The sequence below is a fragment of the Theropithecus gelada genome, chromosome 2, assembly GCF_003255815.1.
Source record: "Theropithecus gelada isolate Dixy chromosome 2, Tgel_1.0, whole genome shotgun sequence".
NCBI lineage: Eukaryota > Metazoa > Chordata > Mammalia > Primates > Cercopithecidae > Theropithecus > Theropithecus gelada.
Window position 1 is genome coordinate 97313325 of NC_037669.1, and position 19498 is coordinate 97332822.

At 44.4% G+C, this 19498-nt stretch overlaps 1 protein-coding gene across 1 annotated transcript in view; it reads right to left on the bottom strand.

Annotated features, from left to right (window-relative positions):
* Positions 1-1221: 1221 nt before the first annotated feature.
* Positions 1222-19498, bottom strand: part of FAM198A (family with sequence similarity 198 member A) — a 79983-nt gene continuing 61706 nt past the window's right edge. The window contains exons 3-5 of the mRNA XM_025375599.1: positions 5281-5403; positions 3404-3507; positions 1222-2764 (exon numbers count right to left, since the gene is read on the bottom strand). Of these exons, the coding sequence (XP_025231384.1) occupies positions 2554-2764; positions 3404-3507; positions 5281-5403 (438 nt within the window). The 3' untranslated portion in view covers positions 1222-2553. The remainder of the gene's footprint in view (positions 2765-3403; positions 3508-5280; positions 5404-19498) is intronic.

Sequence of the window (19498 nt, forward strand, 5' to 3'; positions counted from 1 at the left end):
ATGCACCTAAAAGTCTATCTAGAAAAATCTAATCAAGAAAAAGAACTCATTCTCAATAGGAGTAAAAATTACAAGCTAACTTTAAAATGAGCTTATTTGTCAAAGAAATCTTTAAAATGTTACTAGAGTTCAGTGGCTCATGCCTGTAATCCCAGCACTTTGGAGGCTGGGATGGGCGGGTGCTTTGAGCTCAAGAGTTCAAGACCAGCCTGGGCAATATGGCAAAATCCCATCTCTACAAAACAATACAAAAATTAGCTGGTCGTGGTGGTGTGCACTTGCCATCCCAGCTACTCAGGAGACTGAGGTGAGAGGATCACCCGAGCCCGGGAGGCTGAGGCTGCAGTGAGCTGAGATCTTGCCACTGCACTCCAGCCTGGGTGACAGAGTGAGACCCTGTCTCAATAAACAAAAAAATATTGCTAGAGATTATCAAAGAATAGGTGGATTGATAAACCAAGAATAGGTGGATTGATAAACCTGAATGAGAGCACTCAATATTCAAATAAGTCAGATTCCTACTAATTATAAATTCAATATAATCACAACCAAAACACCAATGGGACTTTGAGGATAATAGGAGAGGGGTGGCATTGCTTCATAGATTGACATTATCACATGAAAGACAAATGCACAAAAATAGCAAAGGAAAAAAACTAAAGTAGAAGAAAAATATGGGAACTCAGTCTACCAGACAGCAAAAAAGAAAAGAATAAAGTAACTTTAATTAAAACACTGTCATACTAATGCAGGAACTGAAAAATAATATCAGAACACAGTTCACAAATGGACCTCCGTGCATGTGGGAACCTAGTATCTGATAAGAGTATACTTTCACAGCAGTAGAGAAAGAATAGACTATGAAATAATGTTATAGCAACTAACTATCCATTTGAAGGGAAATGAAACTTGTTAGATCCCTAACTCACACCATTCTCTGCTTAAATCCACATAAAATATAGGTTTTATATATGAATTTACAGGGAATATATAAGAAGTATATGAAAATATATAGTAAATACTACATAATATATAAGAAATATTATATAATACTAGAAGAAACACAGGAGATTATTTCAATAATCTTGAAGTGGTGACAACCTTTCTAAGAAGGCATGAAACTCAAAAGACTTAAAGGGAAAGATAAACAAATTTGACTACGTGGAAATTAACATTTTACACATGGCAAAAGACTATAAACAAAGTTAAGAGACAAATGATAGGCTGGAAGAAAACATTTACACCAAGTCAACAGAGAAAAGATTGATTACACTCATTAGAGTCAAAGATTTCCAACAAATTAACAAGCAAAGGGCAAGCATCTTAAAAGAAAAGGACAATGCAGAAAAGAAAATACAAATGTCTGGCAAATAAGTGGAAAGATGACTTCATTCATGATTAAGGAAATGCAGTTTTTAAATAGGTTTTCCTCCTAAAAACCAAAAGTCTAAGAATGTTAAGTGTTGGTGAGGGTGTGGAAAAATAATCACTCTCCTACCCTCTTGGGAGAAATGTAAATTGACACCACCATTTCGGACAGCAATTTGGCAGTTTCTTTCAGAATACTGAATGCCCATACCCTTTGCCCCAGAAATCCCTTACGGAAATCTGACTCGCAGAAATATTTGCATGCCACACAGTCATGTTCACGGCAGCAATGTCTGTAATTGATGAAAACTTGGAGCTACTTAAATGTTCATGATTATGGGACCAGCTAAAGAAAATATGACACATCCCTGCCTTGGAATTTCATGCAGTCACCAATAAAGATTGGGTCAAATCAGATGGCTGATACAGAATATAGTTAATAAAGTAAAAATATAGTGAGTTGACAAACAAAGCATGAGCACACTTTTATTTTTTAATTTGCAAGTAGTGCGACCATGAATAACACACACACACACACACACACACACACACACACACTGCTAGAGAGTTTGTGGAACTTATGCTTTTTGTCATATGCTTCTATTATTTATGAACTTGTTTTTACTGAGCATGTATTACTTTTAGACTTTTATAATTTTTTAAACCAAAAAACATAACTGAGTAATAATTGAAAAGTTAAAGTCTATAAAGACAAACACATTATGTGTCGTTTATTAGACCTGAGTCTACTTTCAGCCAGAGCAACTCTGGGCTGCAAGTGCAGTTCTATGAAGATTTTACCTTTATTGGGTTTGTCTCATGTATTGCATGCAGGCACGCACACATGCCACCCACACCTACACACCTCTACACACACACAAAGTTCTCCAGCTCTGCATATGCACGTGCATCACACATTTTTACAGTATCTTGAGCAGCTCCAGAACATTTTTTAATGTATTTGTTGGTGCAGGGGAATAAATAGCCAGAGCCGAGAAAGCAGAAAGGGATGCACTGAGATTGAAAACCCCATGCTACCTCCACCATCCCGGGCAGGTGAAATATCCCATGACATCCTTGTGCCTCTCTGGCTTCTGGCTTTTCCCATTTGTCCTCAAGATGACTGAGCCCAAGAAAATGTGGCCATCAGGATGGATGCTCATTGACTCAGGGCTGGTGTGAGGCTCACAGGTCCTCGTCCCTGAAGAGTGTGAGGTTGTGCTTTCGGATGTGTCCCAGCAGCACCTGTCCTCGCCGCTCCAGGGTCTGGAGGACCTGCTTCAGCCCCTGGGCCCCACCTTGGCTTTCCCAGAACACGGAGTCCATCTGCAGCGACTTAAGCAGCATATTCTGTAGACACCCTGATGCGAGAACCTTCACGGCAGACTCAGGAAACCTGGAGCGAAGGCCCCAGAACCCCATAACAGAAAGAAAAAGCAACAGTGATCTCAGAGAATTTCAATAACAGGTGAAGCCAGATGGCCAGAGCTTGCACAGTTGAGGAACTCTGGCAAAGTCACCCTGCAAACTCCCCAGGCCTGCACCTGCTATCTCATTAACAGAGGACCCTTTGCCTAGCTCTGCTGTGAAGGCAGGGGATAGACCTTTCAGATGGGTCCCATCCTACAGAGAAGCCAGGTGAAAAAATGCTGCTATCCCAGGCTCCATTTGGCAAATGCAGGGCCAGAAAAAATCCTGGGAAGGCAGAGCTGCCTGCCAAGAGTGAGCAGGGAGGGTAGACTCTTCAGCCTAGCTCTCCCACCCAGAACAAGGGAAGGACTAGCCTCTCCACACCCTAGCAATGCAGCTAGTATTCTGCAGGCACAGGAGGCCCTCTGGATATTGGGGTAGGCCCTGCCAACTGTGTCCCCTCTCAGCTTTCCCAGGGCTCCCCACCACCACCTAAAGTTCTGATCCAACAGCTTGTCTGATGGACCGTGGGCTTCTCAGGGCCATAGTTCAAGGTCCCAAGGTTTGCAGCAAGGCCATCAGGTCTCAGTCCCGTGAACTTCCACCCGACCCTTTTGACCCTCACCCATCTATGCCCTCCAGCAGCCGAAAGTTCAGCTTGTCCTCAGGGTGCTGAAGGTTGCCGGCGTTATCGATGTAGACCAGGTGAGATGGATTGCTGCTCCGGACCTCAGGGAAGAGGGTGGACAGAGAGAGAGGTGGGTAAGGGTGCAGCTACAGCTGGCACCTATGGACTTGGTCAAGATTAAGGGGCTGAGAGCCCTGAGCTGTCAGTCCCACAGTCCATGCTAACAAACAGTCCTCACAGCTGAGCACTTACTCTATGCTGGGCACTGTGCTAAGTGCTTCCAGGCATCCTGTCAGTTAATTCTCCCAGTAACCTTAGGAAGCGGGCACTAGTGTTAGCCCTATTTTACAGAAATGGTGGCACCTTAAGTTAAGCAATTTGCACAAAATCACACAGCTGGTAAGTAGCTGGGCTGTTTCAAACCTGGACCCATAGGGCTAAGGCAGAGCACCATCTGCTAAATTGCAAGGCCAAAGGACTGATCCTGTTTCGGTGGCTGAAGGGGTGAGGAGCACAGGTGGGAATCGGCAGGTGCCGAGGTAGCCTGCTCCTCAGGGCCATCGCTGTGAGAGGCATCACACATGTGCTGCTCCCATGTGTACACACTCAGTCACCCCTTTGTGCCACCTGTGCCTATGCACCTGGGCATCCCCCTTAGCATCACTGAGAGCACACAGAGATGTCCTTTATCCTCGAAAAGCAGTGACCACACTCTGTTTCTACAGAAGAGTTTAGCAGCTCCTAAACATTTTGAAAACCAAAATCAGCACCGGAGAATTCTTTAGTACCTTAAAGAATATGGTGTGGTTGTGAATGGGAGACCATCTCTTCTGGTCCCCACTCCCACGCACACACTCCTTTCCCACATAGCCTCCAAAAGCCCATGGGCATTTCCCACAATCCTCTCCAGCGGCCTAGGCTTAAGCTATGAACTTCTGTTTCCAGGACCCCAGCTTCCCTTCTCTCTGCCTCTTCTCCTTTCTCACCCCACTCCACATGTCAGGATCACTTTTTGCTCAAAGCTGGGTGGCTCTTCCCTCTAGAAACTGCTGTCCTAAAAGATCTGTGAAATGCCTGCTCACCAGGGGTAAACAATGGCTATTAAAGCTTTGTCCCTCCCGTGGATATTTACCTTTGACAAGGGAAAAGGAGAGATGGCTCTGGGGGTAGAGGAGGAGAATTGCCAGCACCCCCACTAAGCAATCCTGGCCTCTGGGTGATGTGGCCTCCCTGAAGCCCATCCCTGGACACCATGCTGACAGCTACCCTCCAAGAGGAAAGGGAGGCTGTGGGGACACTATGCCTCACTGCAGGAGAAGATAGAGAAGCCCTTCCCTGGGGGAAGCACTTTGCTTCTTATGCAGAGGAAATGGTTATTCTGCCCTCTCCGATGGCCACAGCACATTGCTTCCCACCCTGGACTCTAGTTTTGACAGGAGCAGCAGCAGCCTGTGAGCCACTGGGGTCTTGGGTTCATGCCCTAATGCTGCTACCATATGGCCTTGGAGATTCCTTTCCCTCCAGACTGCAACTCCTCATTTACTGGCACAACGAGGATGTTGACTAGACACACCATTCTCAAACTCTACTTCCAGCAGCCCTAGTTGTTCTCTGGAGCCTCTTAGGGGCAGTGGAGACAGTGAAAACGGGGCTCCAGCCCTCATGCCACACTCCTCCTCAGGCACATTCTTAAAGCTCCATTTTATCAGTTTACATATTGCAGACTCCTGGAAATATTCAAACAACTGGTTTTGCTGAAAAGAACAAGACTGGGAAACCCCAGCAACAAATGATTTTTGAAACTTGTTAGCATCTTCTGAAGGACACAGGAAGACCTGGTTCTGGGGTGACAAGGGGATGGTGTGGAGACGTACCAGGATGTGGACCAGCCGCAGCTCGGCCGGGTTCCGGCATTTCTCTCGGAGCCTCTCTTCTACACAGGGGTCTGAGGGCTCAGGCTCGAAGCCACAACAGTAGCGATCCAAGCGGTCGTGGACCTGTGGAGACACCCAGCCTTTGGTAGGGTGAGGCAGGGCAGGGGGCCTGCCTCCACCAGGCACAGCACGGAGGCCACCTGACCTGCTGTTTCCTACATGACGCTGGGGCCACAGCAGGGGTGACTCTCAGTGGTTCTCTGTGCTGGTCATTACTAAATGGGGCTTCCGCTTTCCTCCTCTGGCCAGCTCACTCTGCACACCAGGAGCTGTTTGCTCATGCCTCAGGCCAGTGTGGATTTTCACCCAGTGCCCACAGCTTGACCTACACTGTTGCTCTTGAGCTCTAGCCTATCACCACTGGGGCTCCGAATGCTGACCGTCTGCCTGTCTACCCAGGGAGATTCTACATCACTCTATTTTTTCTTTAAGCAGCAAATGCTACATCAGGGATTCCTCCTTTCTTTAGAGGTGCAAGTCCTTTAATGATCATCTCAACAGCTCCAACTGGACAGCTCTTTCACCCTGCAGCAGGCCTGAATCAAGCCGGGGAAAGAGGAGGGCATCCTCAATGTGGTGTGCGGTCAGTTCTGAGGAGCTTTGCCACCCTTCCCCTGAATAGATGCATACAGATGACACCCACAGCATTTTAGAGTGGATCAGAGGATTCCTAGAATCACGCTTCCCACTCAGTTGCTTCTGCGATGCTTTCTTCAGAAGGAAAGTCACAGCCTACAAGTCAGCAGTAGGAAGAATCGTGGTCTGCCCCAGCCCTGACCTACATGAGGATAGCATCTGCTGTAAGTGTCTAGGACAAAGAGATTGAGGATGGAGAGGCATACAAGCAGAACTGGTAGAGTCCTCTGAGGATGGTTAGGGGAGGGTTTGCTGTGGGGAGAAAGACAGGAAAGGGAGAATAGTCGAACTGAGGAGCTGGTCTGGAGAAGGGTTGGGAGATGCTAGGGAGTGGATGAAAGATGAAGTGAGCGCGGCTGAGCAGCAGGGAATCACCATCACACACAGGATGTGCAAGCCTGGGAAAACTCATTCTATTTTCCTTTTACAAAGGAAACTTGGTTTGATGCAATACCTTGACGAGTGCTTAGGGTAGAAGGTGAAATTACAGGAGGTCTGGGTGTGGGAGGACTTGCTTTGCATGGGACAAGAAGAAAAGTTAGTTTCTTGCTGTGGAAGTGGGAGGACAGAGGAATAGAGAAGGTGAAGGGAAGCAGGGAGCAGCAGAAGGCTGGGGCTGTGAGATGTACTCTCCCATAAGTTCTCCATCCTGCAGTGAAGCTGCTGCCCTTATGAAATGTTTGGTGGATGCTGAGCTTTGAGTTCAGGTTTGGTGTGGGGCAAGTCAAGGTGGTGCTCATGGCACATCAAACAGAAGGAGTCCATCCACTACTTGGGATTTATCCAAATCCTAGGAAGGGCTCCAAACCCCACAGGTTATGGGACCAGGGGTTTTAGTTGTTTTCTTAAATCTCTCAGGTGGTGGTGAAAGTCAGTGGGGAGGCCTTGAGGACCTCTGGGATCTACCAATCAGAACAATGAATCACATAGGTATCTAACTCTCAGGCTGCAAAATGTACTAAGTTCCTGAAAGAGCCTGCTGTGGGGAAGACCTAGATTGGACACTCTGATCCCATCTTTGCAGAATGGCTAGTCTGAATTAGAAAGCCTAGGAACACCACTGGAGAGGAAGACATCAGCCTGGGAACTTGGAAACTCAGTATGAAGGGAGCAGAGCAGACCTCATTTCAAGAAAATTGTCATTATCTGAATTGTCTGGTGATTCCCTGGTAAACTCCACTAAAAGGCATGGTTTTTTTGGTTGCCCAGTACTAAAAGCCTTCTCCTGGACGGGTAGAGGACATTTGTTGAAAACATTTACTGCCAAATGTTTCAAGAGCATGGCTGTCTGAGACAATGGATAACAGTTGGGACAAACAATAGATTAACCAAAAAGCTTAAAAAGGAAGAGATAAGAAATGAAATGTCCAAGGGGCTGTGAAAAGCTCCAGTATGTTCCTGGAAATCTGGAAGTCCACATGCACATGTGTAGGACTGTGCACATGTTCAGGAAAAACTTGAAAAGACCCTAAGCTCTCACCTCTGGTTGACCTTGAGACTGTACAAGCATGAGTGAAGGCAAAAGCAGATTTATCAACTGCATACATACGTGTTGGAGATGCCTCAACACACACACACACACAGACCCTTTGGCAAACACTAGGAGACTTGCTGGCTCCAGAAATTCATGAAAATCTGCTTGATCATCAGCTGATCACTGAACCAACTGAGCAGAAATTTCAGTGGCCATATACAATAAAGAATACAGATGAATATAGAATTTGTTCATAAAAATAAAACAAGCAAATAACAAAGAAAATAACTACAAATGAAAAAAACTACAACAAACAGCAACAACAAAAATCCTGGGGAAAAGAAGAATCTGATTTTCAGAGTGGCCATCTTATATTATTTAAATACTCAGTTTTCAACAAAAAATATGAGACAGTCAAAGAAACAAAGTATGGCCAATATGCATGAAAAAAGGCAATCAATCAAAATTGTTCCTGAGGAAGCCCAGATGTTGGAGAAAAAATTTAAATTAGCTATTTTACATATGTTCAAAGAACTAAAGGAAATCAGGCCTAGAGAAGTAAAGTATGAGAATGATACCTCACCATATAGACTACATGAATAATGAGATAGAAATTATAAAGAGAAACCAAATATAAATTATGGAGTTGAAAAGTACTACAACTTTTAAAAATTCACTGAGAGGATCAAACAGCAGTTATGAGCAGGCAGAAGAACAAATCAGAAAACTTGAAGATAGGTCAACTGAGATTATCAAGTATGAGGAATAAGAAGAAAAAAATGAAGAAAAATAAACAGTGCCTCAGAGACCCATGTAATACCATTAAGTGTACCAACATATATATAAGAGGACTTTTAAAAGGAAGGGAGGAGGATGTGAAAATAATATTAGAATTAATGTACAAAACCTCCCCAAATTTGGTGAAAAGCATTGATCTACACATCCAAGAGGTCCAGTGAACTCCATTAATATAAACTGAAAGAGACCTACACCTAGAATAAAACTGTCAAAAACCAAAGACAGAGAGAGAATCCTAAAAGCAGCAAGAGAGAAGTCACTCATCACATAAAAAGGATTATTTCAAAGAGTGGTTTGGTATCAGATTTATCAAAAACCATGGAGGCCAAAAGGCAGAGGAGCAACATTCAAAGTGTTGAAATTAAATTTAAAAAAAGAGAGTCAGTCAACCAAGAATTTTATATACAGCAAAACTATCCTTCAAAAATTAAGGATAAATGAAGACATTAACAGAACAACAAAAACAGAATTTATTGTCAGCAGGCTTGTTCTACAAGAAATACTAAAAGGGGGCCTTCAGGATGAATGAAAGGATACTAAGTAGTAACTTGAATTAATATCAAGAACTAAAAAGCTCTGTTCAAGATAACTGTATACATAAACATAAAAGACAGTATAAATGTATTTTTTTTTTTGGTCTGGACTTCTTTTTTCCTCTCTGATTTTAAAAAACAACTGCTTAAAGCAATAATTATAATCTATGCTGATGGGCAGAAAATGTATAAAGATGTAATTTGTGACAAGAATAGCATAAAAGTGGGAGGGGAACAGATTTATATAGAAAGAAGGTCTTTTTACATTATTAAATTGCTGGTAATCTGACCTAGATTGTTATAAATCCAGATGTTAATGGTTATCCCAGTGCAACCAACAAGAATATAACTATAGTCCTAGTCACCAATAATCTCATAAAACCAGATGTTGAGAAATGAGACAGCATTCAATAGTCCCAAGTACTGTCCCCAAACATTATTTTCTCTGTTTTATACAGTTGAAAACGGAGAAATCACACCTCAGGTCTAGACAGGCTGAGGGCATTTCTGTGAGGCCACATTAGTAGCAGTAGACCAAATGGATTAAATATATCCACTGATTCTGGTAAAAAAGCAAGTTTATGCACAGAGGCCAATGCACAAAGTCCAGAAGATTGGTCCAGCTTGGCAAAGAACCACAGCCCTGTTTATGCAGTGAGCCAATTAGCAAGACTTCCTGAGGAGGACCCTCTTTACTGCTTTGGCCTCCTGAACTTTGGGTAACCAATACCCAATTTTCCTTCTTTCCTCTAATACCCTATTATGAATAATTCCAAACATACAGCAAATTTGAAATAATTTTATGGTGAATACCCATATACCCATCACCAAAATTCTACCATGAATATTTTACTTATTTTATGACATATCTAACCATCGATACATCTCTATATCCATTCATTAAATCATCTTATTTCTTATTTTTTATGCATTTCAAAGTAAGTTGCAGACATTAGAAATTTCCCTCTAAATATATTGGCATGCACACCGCTCATTAGAGTTCCTGGTTTTCCTATAAGAGAACCAATCTTCCCTGCTAGATACAGTCTGGTGGCATCATCAATCCAAGTACCCTGCATATCCAGCCATGAAGTGAAGATGGGGTCCAAGCTCCTCTAACCATATACCCTCCATCTTTCCCCTGACTCTTCAGGCTTCCCAGGCCTTTTTCTTCCATTCCTTGAAGCCCTTAATGTCTTACCAAATACAGATTCTTTCCTTGCTTATGTTAATCAGAGTTAGTCTCTGTTGCTTGGAATCAAACTCCCTTCAAGTGATGCACCCCCTGAATTTTCCTTCTTCCAGGTTAAAACACACTTGGGTTCTGAAACTATGGTAGATGTTTTTGATGCCCCCAACCCATGAACCTAGGGCTCACCTACAGAAGGTCCCAACCATACAGTGCCCATATGTAGAGGTACTCTTGCCCATAACAGGCTTAACCTACCCATGCAGTAGGCTGAAAGTGCTGGAAAATCAATGCTCCCAGGAGCAAGCTTCAACCAATGACTTATGGCAGTTAGTGTACAAATATCATAGCCCCTCACCTCCCAGGGGAATGATACCCTACAGCAGTGTTCTACAAAGTCTGTCAAGGGCCCTCATCTGGGTTCAGCCTCACTTGCTCATGTGGCAGCCTGCCCTTTACTGTACCCTTCATTAGCTTTTCTTCCTTCCCTGTTTCACTTCCCCATTTGCTCACCAGGTTTCCTAGGACCACCTCCCAAATAAATTGCTCTATTCAAATTCTAGTCAGAGTCTCTTTCTGGGGACCTCAAACCTAGATAGAAACCCATCACAGTCTCTATTGCTGTCACATGTCCAAGCTCTTGTTGGTCAGTATTCTTGTCATACTTTAGTACCTAGCACTGGACACAACAGCAGAGAATCAAGTTATAGAGTAGTACAGAAACATTGCCTCCCTGATTCCAGATGTTAAGACTAGATTTGCGTCTTTGCCAATCTCATCATATTGTTGACACATATTTTGCATGTCCAAAATTAGCAAGTCTCTCTCTCATATATGTCCATTCAGCCAGGGCTTCATTAACCTGCATTTATACCACTGACTCACAGGCCCTCAGTAGAAGACTTTGCATTTAACACTATTCCATTTCCTCCTTTAATCTTTCATTGCAACCCATTGAATATTTTTTCGATGGTTTTGTTGTCACATTCATTTGCTTTTCCTTCCCCTGCCAATTTTAGGTTATGTGCCAGCCAGACCAGTAAGCTACTATACCAATGGGAGTATTTTCAGCCACAAGTAACAGAAAACCTGACTCAAAATGGCTTAAACCACAAGGAAGATTGAGATTATCTACAGAAGGAAGTCTTGAGGAAAGGCAGGCTGGGTGGATTTAGCAGCTCCATATTGTCATGATAAGGACTTGGGTTGCTTTCTGCCCTCCACATACCACCCACAATGTTAACAGCATCCCATTGTTGTCTTAGGATGCCTGCAGGTAGGTGCTGTGGGAATATGTTTCCTTGTTCCTGTCCAGCAGGAGAGAAAGAAAAAGAGTATGAGAGAAGGGGAGAGAGAGAAGGAATCTCTCCCCTCAACAACCATGGAATAGAAGGCCTTCCCTTCAGCCAAATTAAGAGGCACACATTCTTGGACCAATAGCACTCAGTGGAAGATGTTAATGCACTGATCCTTGAACCCATTGCCTCTGAATCCAGGAATAGGTGGAAGGTGAATCAAATCAGGGCTCTGTGAGGAAGGACTACAAGAGACTGGCTGGGTCCCCTACAGCCCAGTGTCCTCATTCAGGCTACTAATAAAAATGTTGGCTAGGACAGGGTTAGAGAGCCCTGCAGCATACCACCAGAGACCTCACAGCCTTCCAGTTCATTTTAAATCACTAAAGCTAGTGTCATACCGCCTGTATTAGTCTGTTCTCATGCTGATGCAAGAGATGGTCTCCCAGTCTTGGGCAGCTCTGGCCCTGTAGGGTAGAGACCCCTCCCGACTGCTTTCACTGGCTGGCATTGAGTGTCTGCAGCTTTTCCAAGTGCAACAGTACAAGCTGTCAGTGTATCTACCATTCTGGGGTCTGGAGGATGGTGGCCCTCTTCTCACAGCTCCATGAGGCAGTGCCCCACTGGGGACTCCATGTAGGGGCTCTGACTCCACATTTCCCTTCCACACTGCCCTAGCAGGGGTTCTTCATGAGGGTTCCACCCCTTCAGCAGACTTCTGCCTGGACATCTAGGTGTTTCCATACATCCTCTGAAATACAGGTGAAGGTTCCCAAAGCTCAAGTCTTGTTTTCTGTGTAGCCACAGGCACAACGCCATGTGGAAGCCAATAAGGCTTGGGGCTTGTACCCTCTGAAGCAACGGCCTGAGCTGTACTTTGGCCCCTTTTTGGTGCAGCTGGGATGGAGGGCACCAAGTCCTAAGACTACACAAAGCAGCAAGGCCCTGGACCCGGCCCACACAACCGTTTCCTCCTCCCAGGCCTTTGGACCTGTGATGGGAGGGCTGCTGTGAAGACCTCTGACATGCCTTGGAAACATTTTCTCCATTATCTTGGCATTGACATTTGGCTCCTCGTTACTTATGCAAATTTCTGCAGCCAGCTTGAATTTCTCCCCAGAAAATGAGTTTTTCATTTCTACCACATCATCAGGCTGCAAATTTTCCGAACTTTTATGCTCTGATTCCATCTCAATCATAAGTTCCAATTCCAAACCATCTCTGTGAATGCAAAAAACTGAATGCTTCTAAGAGTATCCAGGTCACATCTTGAATGCTTTGCTGCTTAGAAATTTATTCTGCCAGATACCTTAAATCATCTCTCTCAAGTTCAAAGTTCCACACATCTCTAGGGCAGGGGCAAAATGCCGCCAGTTTCTTTGCTAAAGCATAGCACGAATCACCTTTATTCCAGTTCCCAACAAGTTCTCATCTCCATCTGAGTTCACTTCAGCCTGGACTTCATTGTCCATATCACTATCAGCATTTTGTTCAAAGTTATTCAACAAGTTTCTAGGAAGTTCCAAACTTTCCCACATCTCCCTGTTTTCTTCTGAGCCCTCCAAACTGTTCCAACTTCTGCCTGTTTCCCAGTTCCAAAGTCACTTCCACATTTTTAGGTACCTTTATAGCAGTACCTCCCTCTTTGTGGTACCAATTTACTGTATTAGTCCATTTTCATACTGCTGTAAACAACTGCCCAAGACTGAGTAATTTATAAAGGAAAGAGATTTAATTGACTCACTGGTCTGCATGTCTGAGGAGGCCTCAGGAAATTTACAATTATGGCAGAAGGTGAAGGGAAAGCAAGAAACCTTCTTCCCAAGGTGGCAGGAAGGAGAATGAATGCAGGAGGAACTACCAGGCACTTATAAAACCATCAGATCTCATGAGAACTCACTATCACGAGAACAGCATTGAGGAAACCACCACCATGATTCAGTTACCTCCACCTGGTCTCTTCCTGGACATGTGGGGATTATGGGGATTACAATCCAAGACGAGATTTTGGGTAGGGACACAGTCAAACCACATCACCACCCATATATGAGCCTACTCCATGCTTTCATATGCACCCCATCCTTAGCAAGAGTCACCAGAGGCTACCAACACAGTGGTTTACTGTAGAGATCAGAAAACTTCTCTATAAAGGACCAGAGAGTAAATATTTTAGGCATTGAAGGCCATACAGTCTCTGTCATAACTACTTAAGTCTGCCACTGTAGTGCATATCTTATATATTATAGATAATACATAAACAAATAGGCATGGCTATATTCCAATATGTTGGTAGAAGAGCTGAGGCAGGACTGGCTTGTCTGTCATAATATGAAAGAGTCTTGGAAGATGTCCGGGGTCCAGGGTCTAAAACTCCTCGTGGCCTTTGGAACACCAAGCTCTATGTCAAAGGGTGGAAGGCTACCCTGCCGCACCACAAATCTAAGCCCAGGGCATAAAACCCCTCATGACTTGGATGGAATCCAGGGCTCAGGGCATAAAACTCCTTGTAGCCTCTGCAATATGCACAGACTTGTTGGTTGCTCTCCCAGGCTTGTAAACATCCTCTCCATTATCTCAAGCAGCAGAGTATATTCTATATGTGTCAAAGAAAATGCTAAACCATCACAGCTATTCTTGATGCACCGCTACATTTCTACCCCCACATCCTCACGCCCTCACCTGTTTACCCCCACATCCTCAATGTCTTCACCATCTGCTTCTTTGTTTGATCACCAATAAATAGTGTGGGCTCCCAGAGCTCAGGGCCTTCACAGCCTCCATACCAGCGTTGGCCCCCTGGACCCACCTTATGCCCTCTTAACTTGTCTTTTCTCATTGCTTTGACTCCGCCGGACTTTGTAGCCCCCACGGCCTGGTGTTGGGTGTGATCACCCCTTCCCCTTCCACCCTTTGGCACAGAGCTTGGTGTCCCAAAGGCCATGAGGGGTTTTAGACCCTGGACCCAGGACATCTTCCAAGACTCTTTTATATTATGACAGACAAGCCAGTCCTGCCTCAGCTCTTCTACCAACATATTGGAACACAGGCAAAACCTTATGTGCACTGAAATTGAATTTCATATAAATTTAGATGTCCCACAATATTATTCTTTCAATTTTTTTAACCACTTAAAAGTGCTAAAATCATTCTAAACCATTCTACAAACAGGTGAGGAGTAAATTTGGCGGCATTGTGGGCCATGGTTTAGTTTGTGACCCCCAGTTTGAAGTTCAGATGAATTTGGGGATGAATACTGCCTCCACTATGTCCTGGCTGTGTGAATTCAGAAAATTGCTCATCTTGCCATGCCTCAGTTTTTTCATCAACAAAATGGGGAGGTGATACTCCCATGGGGCCGTGTTGAGGATCACACAGGATGTAATCCAGGAGGCAGATGTTATGGAGAGTTCCCAGAAGTCTCTGGCCCTGGAGGGGACAGGCCAGTGGTTCTCTCCTAAAAAGTGCTGGCCTCACCCCCCACTCACCCAGCACTACAGGCCTGAGAACCAGAGTCTGACATAAAGGAAGTTATGATGGTCTAGTATCTCTTCCATGCACAAGTCTAGTGTTTGGAGCATGGACATATCTGTGAGACAGAAACCCACCAGCTGAATTACCTTGGGCCAGGAGAGCAAATGTCAGGACAGCTCTAGCAAGCCTGAAGTGCAATAACGGCTCTGGATTTTGCTTCACACCAGCTGCGTGGCCAGCCAAACCACCTTGCTCCCACCAAACCCTCCCTGCTCCCGTCTCAAGGCCTTTCTATGCAGATTTAAACTTGCAGCAGCATTTATTTCCAGAGGAAGCTACAAGAAATACTGGCCCATATGATGCGTGCAGTGCTGGCTTCCCAGAATCTACACCCATTTGAATGTTTCACAGTGAGGGCTTGGCTGGCACACTTGCCAGTTTGATTATTCTGCCGTGCTGTCTGGTTGGCTTTTTCTACAGAAGAGAAATTAGGTTTAAACAGTAGAAGACTAGCAGCCAAACAAGACCAAGCTTAACTTTCATTCCCATATTCCTTCAAGATTTGATTCTTTTCCCCTTTTTGAAAAAATGAAGAGTTACCAAGAAAAAATGATAAACCTTTAGAGTTTAGGTTTTCTGGCAGTGTTACATAATCGTGTGGACTGAAGTTTTTGTTTAATTTTAGTTAAGCCATTGTAATGCCCTTACTCTGTGCCAGGAATTATCCTTAGTGCTTTACCTATCACAAGTCATTTGACCCCTGCTAGCAGCCAAGAGATAGATACTGTTATTGTTCCCATTTCAAAGATGAGGCTGAATAATGAGTCACAAATGCTGAGTAATGTGATCCAGCCCCCAGAACATGTTTGTCATAACCAGAGACTTAGTTGAAGGTTTTTGGATGCAAGAACAAATTGAAGCGCATGACTGGCTGCCAGCATGAAGGATATAGTAGGGTCATTGCCTCTGTGACCTCCCAAACAGGACATCTGCATGGGACAAGATACTGCAGTCTGCCAAGGAGGGATACCAGGTCCAGCTGTGGGGGTGGGAAGGTACAGGGTGAAGGCTCTGGGGCCAAGACTCGGGTTCCTCAAGCAGTGCCTGATCTGGGTCTGGTAGAGTCCAGAAGAGCCATCTGCTGTCCCTGGTGTCCCATGCCCCCAGAGCAGAGATGCTTCCCCAAACTGGGAGCAGTCACAGGCCTGGGACCTTCACGGTGGAAAGGGTGGCTGCTGGCTAGGCAGGCTCACTGCCTGGGGGTCAGAGAGTTGCAGCATAGTTGGAGGCAGGAGGAGAGCCAACTCCCCTTCCCATACTCCAAAACCTCTCTCCAAGGAGGGTGGCAGGCTGCTCCCATACTGGCTGGCTGGCTGTTGAAGAATTTGGTGAGGCTTTGGGAAGGTCAGAGTGTGGAAGAGGAGGGAGTTACTCGGCACTGACTCTCACTCTCCTCTAAAGACTCACCTTGCTGTGCTCCTTGCCTTTCCACATACACGGCATCTTCCCTGGAAGCTCCAGGGAGGGAACATCTAGACTGCTTCATCTGCCCAAACCCCGAGGCCAGAAGTCTCAGCACCATCTTTGGAAGCCAGTGAATAGGCCACCTGATGGGCTTTGAGGAGCTGGATTGAGAAGGACTACGGCTTATCTAAAAAGACATCTGTGGAGCCTCCTAAATTTTAAACATCAACACAAAACCCAGCAGCTGTTAAAAGATGAATCCACCACAGCAAAGTAGGTTCTGACCAGGAAAGCTAAGATGAATCACCATTGGAACACTGTCACAAAAGGTCCCCACTTTAATAATTAGGGGGGAAAATATGGTGACCTCTTCCACGATACCCAAAAGGCGTTTGATAAAATTACACATCCATTCCTGACAATGAAACTCTTTTTTCGTTTTTGTTTTCTTTAGAGACAGGGTCTGGCTCTGTCACCCAGGCTGGAGTGCAGTGGCGTGATTACAGCTCACTGCAACTGCCAGCTCCTAAGCCCAAGAGATCCTTCCCCCTCAGTCTCCTGAGTAGCTGTAACTACAGGTGCATGCCACCATGCTTGGCTAATTTTTAATTTTTAATTTTTTTTTTTTTTTTAGAGACAAGGTCTCCCTATGTTGCCCAGGCTTGTCTTGAGCTCCTGGGCTCAAGCAGTCCTCCCACCTGGCCCACTCAAACTGGAATTACAGTCGTGAGCCACTGCACATGGCCTGAAAACTCTTAATAAAGTAGCAATAATGAATAATTCCTCATATCTTCAGTCAAAAGCCAGCATAGTGTTCAATGGTGAAACACTAGAAATTGTCCCAAATCTGTAAGAAACATGTCATGTCTCTGGGGCCAAGAGGGTTCCTCAAGCAGTGCCTGATCTGGGTCTGATAGAGTCCAGAAGAGCAACCTGCCAGTCCCTGGTGGCCCATGCCCCCAGCACAGAGACGCTTCCCCAAACTGGGAAGAGTCACAGGCCTGGGGCCTTCAGGATGGAAAGTCCTGGGATTACAGGCGTGAGCCACTGCACCTGGCCTGAAAAACTCTTAATAAAGCAGGAATAATGAATAATTCATCACGTCTTTGGTCAAAAGCCAGCATTCTGTTTAATGGTGAAACACTAGAAATTGTCCCAAATCTGTAAGAAACATATCATGTCCATCATTCCATTAATATTTACCATTGCTCTGTGACACCAGTAAATGTAATGAGGTAAGAGTAAGAAGGAGGAAATGAAAAGATAGAATCCAATTTGTTACAGATGAAATGATGGTATGCAGGGGAAGCCCAAGAGGATAAACTGAGCAAACATTAAAAGCAAGATGGGCCGGGCGCGGTGGCTCAAGCCTGTAATCCCAGCACTTTGGGAGGCCGAGACGGGCGGATCACGAGGTCAGGAGATCGAGACCATCCTGGCTAACACGGTGAAACCCCGTCTCTACTAAGAAATACAAAAAACTAGCCGGGCGAGGTGGCGGGCACCTGTAGTCCCAGCTACCCGGGAGGCTGAGGCCGGAGAATGGCGTGAACCCAGGAGGCGGAGCTTGCAGTGAGCTGAGATCCGGCCACTGCACTCCAGCCTGGGCTACAGAGCGAGACTCCGTCTCAAAAAAATAAAAATTAAAAAATTTAAAAAAAAATAAAAGCAAGATGAAGTCAGAAGGTGGATGGTGGCAAAGTTAATATGCAGAAGAAATAGCTTAAATATGAACAAAGAGCTACCAGCCAGAACATGTAATGAAAGAAAAGGTCCTATTTCCAATAGCCACAAGAAGACAAAATGCCCAGGAATAACCCAACCTGAAAGTGAAGACCCAGCTGAAGAAAACATCAAAATGCTTCTGAGGAACGTGAACAGATGGAGAGGCATAACCTGTTCTCGGCTAGAGTGACTGTATTTCAGGATGTAAACGCTCTCTATATTAATCCACAAAAACTCAACTTGATTTCAAGAAAATCTCAAAAGGATCTGGGAAGGGGAAGGAAGTAACAAGCAAAAAAGTATACAAGAATATCAAAAAAATTCTAAAAAAGAGCAGTGAGAAGGACCAAGTCCTACTAGTTATTAACATAAAATATAAAGCTCAGTAATTCAAACAGTGTGACTCTGGCATATAAATAGACCCTTTGCTGGAACAGAAAAGAGTCCAGAAATAGACCTATATACGTATGGAAATTGGCTCTATGGTAAAGGTAGCCTTTCAAGTTGAGGGAAAGATTGATTATTCAACAAATGTCACTGGGACATTTGGGTTGCCATCTGAAAAAAAAAAACAGTTGTTTTATACCTTATCCCTTACTCCAAAATAACTTCCAGATGGATCAGAGATATATCAAAAACATGAGAGAATTTTAAAAATAACCCTGAAATGAGAATAGCCTTTTAAAATATAACACATGAACCTAGAAATCAGAGAAAAGCCTGGTCATTTTAACAATGTACATTTTTAAAACTTTCTGCACTGCAAAAAGACTACAAACAAAGCTTAATGACAATCTAAGGGAAATATTATATACTACAATGGAAAACAAAGGGCTAAGTTCCTTAATCTATAAAAAGCTCTTAAAATCATTAAGAAAAAGACCAACAACCCAACAGAAAATGGGGCAAAGAACATGGATGGAGCTGGAGGCCATAATCCTAAGCAAACTAACTCAGGAACAGAAAACCAAATACCACATGTTCTCACTTATAAGTGGGAGCTAAACATTGAGTACACATGGACACAAAGAAAGGAATCACAGGGGCCGCACAAAGAAGGGAACAACGGTCAGTCACAGGGGCCTACTTGAAGGTGGAGGGAGAGGATCGAAAAACTACCTCTCGAGTACTATGCTTATTACCTGGGTGACAAAATCATCTGTACGCTAAACACCCATGACACACAATTTACCTGTATAACAAACCTGCACATGTACCCCTGAACTTAAAATAAAAGTTTTAAAAATAAATAAATAAAACCTACCTAGGCTGGGCACAGTGGCTCACACCTGTAATTCCAGCACTTTGGGAGGCCGAGGCGGGCAGATCACCTGTGGTCAGGAGTTCAAGACCAGCCTGGCTAAAATGGCAAAACCCCATCTCTACTAAAAATACAAAAATTAGCCAGATATGTTGGTGGGCGCCTGTAATCACAGCTACTCGGGAGGCTGAGGTAGGAGAATCACTTGAACCTGGGAGGTGGAGTTTGCAATGAGCCAAGATTAGGCCATTGTACTCCAGCCTGGGCGACAGAGTCAGACTCCGTCTCAAAAAAAACAAAACAAAACAAAAA